At 39.3% G+C, this 10,803-nt stretch overlaps 1 protein-coding gene across 1 annotated transcript; it reads left to right on the top strand.

Moving 5' to 3' along the window:
* Positions 1 to 360: 360 nt before the first annotated feature.
* On the top strand, positions 361 to 8,308 carry LOC311502720 (myelin protein zero-like protein 2). Its single transcript, XM_084565068.1, has 5 exons — positions 361 to 806; positions 4,692 to 4,864; positions 5,474 to 5,684; positions 5,969 to 6,137; positions 7,101 to 8,308. Exons 1-5 carry the CDS (start codon positions 746 to 748, stop codon positions 7,276 to 7,278), a joined length of 792 nt encoding a protein of 263 aa, XP_084421194.1. The 5' UTR covers positions 361 to 745; the 3' UTR covers positions 7,279 to 8,308.
* Positions 8,309 to 10,803: the final 2,495 nt, after the last annotated feature.

Below are 10,803 nucleotides of genomic sequence, written 5' to 3'. Positions count from 1 at the left end.
TGACAGTCATGGCTAATATTTGCTGTGCAAACTTAAATCTGAATTTAAGATGTGTACATATAGAATAAAAATGTATGTGTTTGAGGACGAACATAATCCAATATGCAACTACAGTACAGCCTTCAGTCTAGTCTGGTATCTCAGTATCTCATAAGTGTGATAATGAGGGAAACAATGCTCAGTGAACCTTTATTTTATTTTTCTTTTACTTTACTTTATTTGTTTAGTTTTTATTTTAGGTTATTATGTAGAAGGGGGTGTTAAATCTATGTTATACTTGTAGTAAAATAACTAAGTAGGTCATTTTGGTAACTATTTTGGTAGTTTGTGGCAGTGCTGACTTGACTGGAGAGGGACTCAATTTTGTGATACTACACTGTGGCCTCTAGACTGCGCTAGTCTGCAGGAAATACTGACTCCATAATTCAAAACATTACCTGGACCCTTGAGTTTTGAGCTACCAACAGAATGCGCATGCTCAAACAAACAAAACATTTTGGTGTTATTTGGTGAATTAGCTGAACCAAGTCATGCGTTGAGTGAGAGAGACGGTGTCAGGTCGGGGAACAGGTTATGCAAGAAGTAGACGCCTACAGGTGCGTAGTACGCAGGTCGAAACACATTTTCACTACCGAAGTGAACCTCGGCAGCGCGCGGTGACATTCCAGTCCACGTCTCCCTTTAATAAACTTGCATGAAGGGACTTTTCCAGAGGAATTAACCCGCCGGAGTTGTGGCAGTATAAATGTTTAGCCATATGTTTCGGATATGGCCTCTTCTTCTCCTGGGAGGACTCGCGGTGCCAGGTGAGTCTCAGCAACTTCCTGGATATAGCTTACTTTATTAATGTGGCTCCCCCAACGCAAAAATTCATATCAAGTGAATTCCTTTTGGACGTATGAAAATGAACCACGGTTCACGTTATCGTATGATATAGGATAATAAAGCTTGAAGCCTGTACATGATTAAATGCAAGCGTGTGACAGGTGTTGACAGGAAGCTCTTGAAGCCATAGGTTCATTTCTTTATTGGACTATTATAGAGTAATAGATATATACATTTAAGCCTACATCTTTTTATACACGACACCATACTTTTATACCTCTGTCCTGGTAGTGTTTTTTCACAGTTAGGGTGTAAAACATACCCACATCCATGATAAATGTCTCTAAACACATCAGCAGTGCTTTTTGGAAAGCTTGGCTGTATAGTCTGAAACACTTTGTTGCGATTATGAAAACTGTCACAAAATTCCTCATTATTTTTATTTCTAATCTTTTTATTCCAGTGTGATTTAGTGTCTGGTTTTCTTAGGAATGATTCTTAACTTACATATGAAATGTACGTGAAATGTTAGTTTCAGTTTCGTGTGCATTTATAGGAGGAAAACCTTTCTTTTGTGAGATGCAGTCATTCAGATATATAGCCTGCAACTGATCTGTAGACCAGTCAGCGACATGTGTCAACTTTCGCGTTAAGATCAGACAATCTCCACTGAAAATGTAAGACTGAATATCTGATGGCTCAATGGGTCACAAGAAATTTTATTAAAGAGGAAGTCTGGACATTGTTGTGTTATTGTTGTTCACTTAGATGAGCAACTAAATGATGCCCCTTTTCTTGTCCTGATTTCCTCTGAGATCAGTCATTACATGTACTACTGTCTTTAACTTTGAGAACATTTCAACAACTCTGCAAATACATCCAACACAGTAATATGATATTGCAATGGTCAACCCCATTTTACACATTTGTCTGGTATTGGAAAGCGACACTGGTCGAACTAACTAACTAACTAATGGGGATTGAAAAATAGAGACATTATATATTGAATTATTTGAATTGGCCATCGTGTATCAGCTTGCTGTTATGTTGGCATTCAATGTTGTTTTGCAGAAAGAGACTCAGACAGTTGTGAAGACAGAGGAGCTGTCAGGACATGCAGGCTTGAAAACACCAGCACGGTGGGCTGGTGCTTTGGTGGTGGAGTTGCTTGCGCTTGATTGTGGTTTAATTGTGCAAAGGCGAAAATGATCTCCTCTCACACATGAATGTGTGACAGAGATTATTGGCTTTTAAATGTTGCAGTCAGTTCTAGAGTCTCTTCTTTGAGAATTATTTATCTGAATGTAGGGTTTCATTTAAGGCCGTGTTTCTGATAAGCAGGGTGTTGTCGTCACAGACAGATAATGTGGAGCAGGCTTTCTGATACACGTAATCATTTAGCTGGACACAGGGATTTTTATGAAAACTGAATGTACTTTTTGAATTTCGCTTCCTTCTTTGATTGTGCTTGTTCATCTCATTATCATTACTTCCTCAAGTATTATGGCCTTTTTTCGGTTTCATTGCTCAGTCTGTATTATGCTAACTGTCTGATTGAAAGGATTGTCCATTTGTGTGTCTGCTGTATCAGAAACCACACACAATAAAAAATGCTTACCATTAACAAACTGAAAAATTCAGTTAAAGTTAATTTGCATTCAAGAAGAAATATTTCCTCTATGGTTCGTCAAGGATTTCCCCAGAAGGATCAGACATACTTGGTTAAGGGAAATAAAGTCTTGCCTCACCTATATGATTTCAAATAATTTCAAATATGTTTGTACCAGTCTGTGACAGCGTATTACTGATAGCCACAGTATTGGCTGAAGTGTTTCTTTGTGCCTTTGTTGCCAGTCTGATACTCCCACACGTTTGAACATCTTGTCCATGAACAGTATGGTTGTCGTGCTGCGTTAACAAAATATTCCAAAAACATTTCATTTGATGCATACTGATGCAGTGAAGGTTTGCTTTCTGCTGGCACGATTAAAAGCTGACAGTGTTTAAGATAAACAAGTTGTCAAGAATTAGACATTGTATCAGTTTCTACATGGAAAGTTTGCATACGTGTAAGCAACTGCGCACATAAATGAATGAAGTGGATTTAGTTTAGATATAGTTACCTACCTCTAAAAGCTGTTTACATTAAAGTAACTGTAAAATAATTGGAGGGAAATTACTTGTTATTAATCCCTCTGCATTCCTTTGTGACAACGTGAGTGCACGGCCCTGTCGGGTACTCATACAGAGAGACTGACCATGCTCTAGTAAATACTCTTTTCCAGATAACCTCTTTTCCTGAGAACCTTCACAGACACTTTTCCTTTTAATTTTCCTCTTTCCTGCCTTACTGTCCAGGATTACAGAACATTCTTGGCTTCATCTTCTCTGGTCCATTAGGAGAAATGTTTTAATCCACGAAACAAGTCTGCAAGTCTGATCGTTGCTATGGTTGATGGTGTCATCCAGATTAACTATTTAACTTCACCGAAACTCTTGAGGGAGATTAATAATTACCAGACTGCACTTGAAATGTGTTGGAAAAATGGTCTTTATGTCACAGATCACCAGTGTGTGCTTTGACACTATATCACAAATACCCAAACACATTATTTTCACATGATATATTCATTATTCTGTGTGTTTTCAAGGCACCTGTATAGGCGGTGTACTCAAACACACTAAGAATCATTAACCCAGAGTAAGTATTTGATTTATGATTTTACAGCTGCAATCCCTGCCCAGCCTCTGTCTTTAACTCATGTGTTTGGTGATTTCGTCACATGACACTGAGGCTATGAAATCAGGATTTCCGCTGTGCAGTGCAGTAGCTTGGTAATGAGCTGCAATATAGTCATCATTTCATTATTTGTTCAGATAATAATGTGAATGAGAACAGCTTTATTAAGAATTTGGTGAATTTGGAGTGAAAATAGTAGGAGAGAAGCAAACCGATCTAAAGGAGTTTAGGGTGCTCTAAAGCGCAAAAGTTGATATGAAAACACAGTAACTCAAACCCAGTCTGGTTGACATCATTCTTTCTTACAGCTAGCTTCCCAACGGAATGATGGTTGGTGTTTACAAAGTTAAAACAATCAAGATAAGGTTGTGCGGTGGGTCTATGTGGGCCATGTCTGGGTCAGACTAAAGACGGTGACTGTGTAGTTGTGAAATCCTTAGGGAAATTGTAATGCTGTTTCAGAGTACAGTTTCTGAATAACGGGCATGTACAAATCAGTTGGTTGACTATTTTGATACTTCCAATATTTATAGAGAGAGCGAGCATAAAGCACCAGCAGGAAGTTGCACCTGGGCTGTAACAACTGCCTGGTGTGAACAGGGCCGTAGGCAGCCATCAGGTTTTTAGGTAGACCAAACAAGGAAGGACTTCCATTAATTAAACCTAGACTTGACAAATCCATAGATGAGGTTTTCTGTGTCAGTTTAAGAGAAGCTGTCTAAGCTTAGCAATATATCTAAGAAAATAAAAGAACACTTTGGTGACATTTTTAGCGTGCGCTTCAAAGCTGTGGCCAGAATCCAAAATAAACCCCAGGGTTTTAAACCTTGTGCTTAGTATGAAGATGAAGTGCAGATAATCTTTTGCCCAAGATATTATAATCTCTTGTCTTGATTAACCTGCATGGACATTTTGCTACACTATTATGCTCATGTCATATAAATGTCATGTCATCTAATCTGTTAATGCGGCTGCAATCATCTGGATAAACAGAAATGTGTAACTGGGTGTCATCTGCACAGCTATAAAAATCGTTCTTAGTGTGAACCACACACTTACACTATGTCTGGTTTGTATGGTTAACCTTTGATGACCTACTTTGTTGACTTGGTTGTCTTTATTTCAGGGGTGCGACATGTCAGCGGGATAGAAATTTACACTCCCAAAGAGGTGGAGGCAGTCAATGGGACGGATGCGAAACTGACGTGTACCTTCAAGTCCAGTCAACCAGTGACGCCTCAGTCCGTCATAGTAACCTGGACCTTCAGACCCATTAATTCAGAAAAGGAGTCGGAATCTGTGAGTATGAACTGTGTGTTTATAAAACGATAACATAATAAAAAATAAATGACATTTACTGTATATGTTCTTAAAAGCTCTCAGTGGGCTCTGTTATTTTGCCGGTGACTGATCCTCACAGATATATGCTAAATTTAAATGACGGTAGAGTGAAGCGTTTGCCTGGTCTGCTTGCTGTAAACGGGGACATATACAGTACATCATTCTATGGGGTTTTATTTGGACAACATATTGTATGTGCTGTATATATCCTAGTGGCTGGGGCCTGCTCCACAGAACAATAAACACGATTTCATTTTCACACTAAAGGCTGAAGTTTAAATGGCGCAAACACACCTCACTGCCTAAAACATGAATAAATGAAATGGATTAATACTTTTTAACCATATATACAGCACCTAATAGTAACAACTGTCATAGTTAAGGTCCTATATTTAGAATTGCTTCTTTTATAGAAATCGGTGTAAGTCACACTGTGGCTGCCTGTGTTATTTGTATACAGTCGCAACAGCTGTGCTTTTGTGAGTTTTGTATCAGCAGAAGAATGTTACACATATCTGTTTGGATTACTACACTCTTTGCAATTTCTGCGTTTTGTGCGTGTCGAAGGTGTTTTACTACCAGGAGCAACCATACCCTCCAAAGGACGGGCGTTTTAAAGACCGTGCAGTGTGGTCGGGAGATGTTACGAGGTATGATGCTTCCATCACCCTGCACCAGGTGCCTCCTACCTTTAATGGTAGCTTCATCTGCCAGGTGAGCAACCGTCCAGACGTGCATGGCAGAAATGGAGAGATCAACTTCAGAGTCATCAACAAAGGTTAGACTGACAGCGCTGCACTCTTGAGAATTCTGTCTGGCACATTCTTTAGTATCAAATGTAGTACAGTGGAGGAAGGAGGCTTTTTTTCTCTGCATTTTAGTCATTGCCATCATTGTTTTAGCATGTATTGAGAAGACTGATACTTGTAGAAAAATTGAGCAGTAAGTCAGATGTGATCACTGGAATAGGATGGAGTTTAGTGTCTTGCTCAAGAGTATTATAGCCAATGCGATATCTGGGTCACTCTACCACCTCTCTGTCCTCTGCTTCGTTGCTGCTAGTATCCTTCTCTGAGATCAGCATCCTGGCCATCGCAGTTGGAGCTGCCTGCGGTGTAATCCTGATCATCCTTTGTATCTTTGTGGCGGTGAGGTTCTGGCGGAAAAGGTCAATGGAAAATGACATTGAGCTGTACTCACGGGAGCACGAACAGAAGGACCCGACTGTGTGGTGAGGGCCAGAGAACTGGAGCTCCTATGTTCCTCTTCTTCTTGGGACTGGTGTGGAGGCTGATTGGCTGCTTGGGTCCATTCTTCTGGAAGAGAAAAATGAAAGGCATCTCCTTCTTCCATGTTTGCTTCTCCAATATGAACCACTTGGACATCATTGTAGTATTTTTAGAGCTACTTAAGTGTTAGAAATGTAACGTACTGCCCTTCCGATTTGTTTTAATGATACATATTTTATACTTTTATGTTTTTAGCACATGTTGCCGAGTTATCGCAACTGTTATTTTTAAGTGTTCTTAAACAGTAAACTATGAGATGTAAATATGGATTAAACTTTATTAGCTTCAATTGACTGCAGCAATGCCTGGTGTTAACCAAGGAGTGACAAGCTATATGTTTGCTTTGCATTTTTTAAAGAACAATTATTATGACTTTTATGCTTTTTCTCATTAATTAGATTGCAGAAGAGCCCAAGAGCACATCCTGTCTGATACTGCTGCAGTGAATTGCCTTCTATTAAGGGGTTAAGTTTTAAAGCTATGGTGAATGAAAGCTGATTTTTTTTCCTGGGCTTGCCTTTTCCCTGTGAGCAGCAGCTGCAGCAACAATGGTTGCACTACAATATGTGCCTATCCGGTTTATGCATACAGGTGAAACATTCAAAACATCCAAAACCCAGAGAACAATGAACTGGTTTAAATGGAAAAATGTGTGAATCAATCATTTGGTCATCTTTGTCCAACAATAGAAAGAATAAAGAATACATTGATTCTCTGGGTTGGGTTGTTTTCAAACTGATGATTCTTGGTGCCTCCCTTTTCTGTTATTTTGGCAGTGGATCATTACTGAGGTAAACCAATGCCATTTTTTTAATTTGTTGAACATTCCTTGTACACAAATGTCCACATATGAGCCCCTCTCACCATTAACTGTAATTGAATTTGTTTGGCTGGGGTTGTGTCAGTTCACCTGAAGAGGCAGTTCATCTGAAAGTTGTGATGAAGGAAAAGGAAGTTGATAGCTCAGATGGCGAAGAGTCTGAGCCCAGCAGTGGAGATGGGGAGGAGGAAGAAGGCCTTGAAGAGGATGACGACGATGATGACGACGACGACGATGATCTCGGTGATGACGATGATGATTAGATATTCACGCTAAATTGACTGGAAAGGTATTCACGTTAGTCATTAACACGGCTGAAATGTTCAGATGGCATCATTAATGAGACAGAACCAGAGATATTGTCTTTTTAATACATTCCTCCCCTTGTCAAAATATTGTGAGACATTAGAGTCCAGCTTGGCCACTGACAGTTCCGTGAATCAGATGTATTTAGCAGCCAGCGTGTCACCAGGGTGCTAGCCTCTAGCGAACTGGAAAACATTACTCACACTTCCAGATTATTTATTTTTGTTCATTTTCAAACTTCCAGCGCCACATTAGGCAACTTTCATGTTTTACACAGCTCACTATGGAGCGACAAATGTCTTTACTTTTTTGTCATTTTTTTTTACTCCCCAAACACTTTGATGTGTGAAGTCTAGATGTGGTGGAGCTACCGTCTGATTTCTGAGTGTTTTATTGATGGAGAATGATGGCTGTGTGTCGTCTTTGTCCTGCTGTACATAAATGCTGTGTTTGAATTTGAATTTGACCAGATTTCAAGTCAAGACCTGGAACTTTGTACCTGCATGAAATGTCCTGCTGAATAAATGGACTGTAGATTTGTAAAGAACAGGTCCTGTTTAATTTGGCTAATTTCCAACACCTCCACATAACTGTGCATGTAGTTTTTTTTCTGTCTGTGCTGTTGTCCATTCACCTTCTAAAAATATGAACTGAAATTAGATGAAACAAAAGTTTTAAAGTAATGTATTTTAACTGTGTTATGATGCATCTTTACAGAGGTTTTTGGATGCTGCTGGAAATAATCTCACCATCTGTGCGCTCATTTAGCTCCCAAAAAGTTTACCATTAGATTTCTGGGTGATAGACAAAGCATAGTGTTTATTACACTGCCTACATTGCACAGGTGATTTTGTATTCAGATGTTGTATATAGTGTAAACTACACAGAATTTGTACGCTTTTTTTTTTTTGATCAAGCCCTGAAATGCTGTTATACTGTTTGTATCTGCTGAGCAACTTTGGAATAAAAAACTGCTTTTTGAGATCATGAAGATTTCCGAATTATACTTTGATAGAAATGTTCAGGGTGCCTTGACAGAGCAGCTCTTGGTGTGAACAATTTGGGTGGAGCAGTGTGACATACCAACTGGAGCCACTCCTGTATGCCATGTGTGACACACGACAATGAGTTACTTTAGAGTCACTCACTAAAATGGGTGACTAAGGTGTGCTATTTTCCATCTCACTTTGTTGTTGCTGGTGCACGAAATGAGTCGGAATACTCTCATTGGGCCCAAACAGTCATAGGACCACAGGGAATTACTGTTACACCACCCACATTAGCCGGAAAGTGACTGGAAAATCTGAGAATGCCTCACCAGTGCTATGAACTTATTGTAAGTTCATAAGGACAGCAAAGAGACATGTAGGCCACCTCACTCCCCGCTAGAACACTCCCTTTTTATATTTTTTTAGGTTGGATTATTATCAGTATTATTATTTTTTTGTTTACTTTAGACTCAATATACGCTCATATCTGTCTTCTAAGAACAGATAAACAAAACTGGACTGTACTGCGACGGTGTGGAGAGGGACTTTAACCTGTGACATGTGGGAACTTATCTGACTACACCAGAATCTCACCACTGATTGTTTTGCTCAGCATGTAAGTTGCAGTTGTTGTAGGTTGAACAATGACACGTCCCGTCAAACAGGTTCACTTCCTGCTTTGTATGAACAGGTACATGTGACATGATCATTGATGGCCTTCTAAGGGAAGCGCTGACTGGTATGAGTAAACATTTCCTGGTTTCAGTGAATTACAAAATGTGTTCAGTGATGTTCCCCATTCATTTCTTTATTAAACTAATAGTAACAACTACTAAAACACAAAAATGGGCTATGTTTACTCTGCTAAAAAAAAAAGCAGTGTCCAGTTTTGGTCGTCCACCAGAGGGATTGAGCTGCAGATCCAGGTGCAAGATGCAAGCACCTATCAAATGGTCTTTATGTTGTGTTTTTATGTTTATTTTATGGTTTATGTTAATATTCCAAAACAGTCAATATAGTATCTTTAAAATTATATAAAGACAGAAACACTCCAACAATTCAAACTAAATTGTGCTCAAAACCTTTTACTCTTCCCTGCCCCATTAAGCACTTTACAGCACCCAGAATCATATTGTTCCTGCAGATCTAAGGGCTAAATTGAATTACTTAATTGTATGCAGTTTCTTTAAATGCTACTAAAGTACTGATGCATTAGTATGTAAATCATATGTGGATTATGATTTTTTTATTTTATTTTATTTTTTAAATTTAAATTGCACATTTTGTTTGTTATAGCCCTGCGATAGAGTGGCAACCAGTCCAGGGGTAGAGGTACTCTGCCTCTCGCTCGATGACAGCTGGGATAGGCTCCAGCACCCCCGTGACCCTTCACAGGACAAGACAGAAGATGAATGAATGAATTTTGGTTTTTATTGATTCTTCCTTCAATGACCTTCCAGGGGTTTTTTTTTTCCTTCTGCTTCTCTTATGTTTAGATTGTATCTGTCTTTGAAAAGTGCTACACTTTATAAATGCCTTGTCCATGCTTAAAATGCACTTGTATTTTTGCAGCATTCTGCAGAGGTGTGGATACATGTATTGCTTCAAGGTGCTAATGTGCGGCTGAGCTTAGATGTGTGTCCTTGACTTTTGTCGGGAGCAGCACACATTTTGCTGCAGTAAACCCGGATGACACCCATGTGCTTTTAAAAGCTGAGGCTGCACCTCTGGTGTCTGTGAATAGTAATGTGGGACACATACTAATGGATGCAGCATCTGCACAGTACATGCAGTGCCATGTGATAATGTTTGTGTGACTGTATATGGACAGACTGTGTAGTTACAGGCATCCTGCACAGGTCTGCAGAAGCCCCCTGTCCTTCTGCAGCAAAAATGCTGTAGTTTTTTTTTTTTTTTTTTTTCCATAGTGCAGTTCTGGAAGAGTTCCCATCACTGCTGCATTGATACTCCAGTGGAGGGGCCTGGGTAGGAGAGGAGGGAGCCTGCAGCCTGCCCACATTCACTCTCGCTTGATGGGGGCTGCGCACCCATGTGTCTTCTGTCCACTACCTTCTTTCACTGTGAGCCACACTTCACCTACATGTATGTGTTTATCACAGAGCCCTGAACAACACCATAGATTCAGATCTGTGGTTGGGGTTCATATATGTTTATAATGATTAGCCATGTTCAGTTTCATATTATTTATTCAAACACAGAGGGTGTAGCGTCTCTTAGATTTTACTACTGGTCTTTTGTTTGCTGAGTTTTGCTTAGTCACTGTCTCAGAATAATGCCAACTCTAGCAAATAATCACTATAGCAAATATTTAAATAAATGGTAATACTAATGAGTCAAGATTGAAAGTAACACAAAACACAGGCAACCTTTTAATGAACTTGTAAAGAAAACAGAAAAAAATAGCATTTTGTGATGTCCCATATATACATCCATATATACATAACAACTCGTTCAGTGAATATTCTGTTAGAT

Source organism: Chelon labrosus (assembly GCF_963514085.1).
Source record: "Chelon labrosus genome assembly, chromosome: 17".
Classification (NCBI taxonomy): domain Eukaryota; kingdom Metazoa; phylum Chordata; class Actinopteri; order Mugiliformes; family Mugilidae; genus Chelon; species Chelon labrosus.
This window is presented reverse-complemented; position numbering and strand designations above follow the sequence as displayed.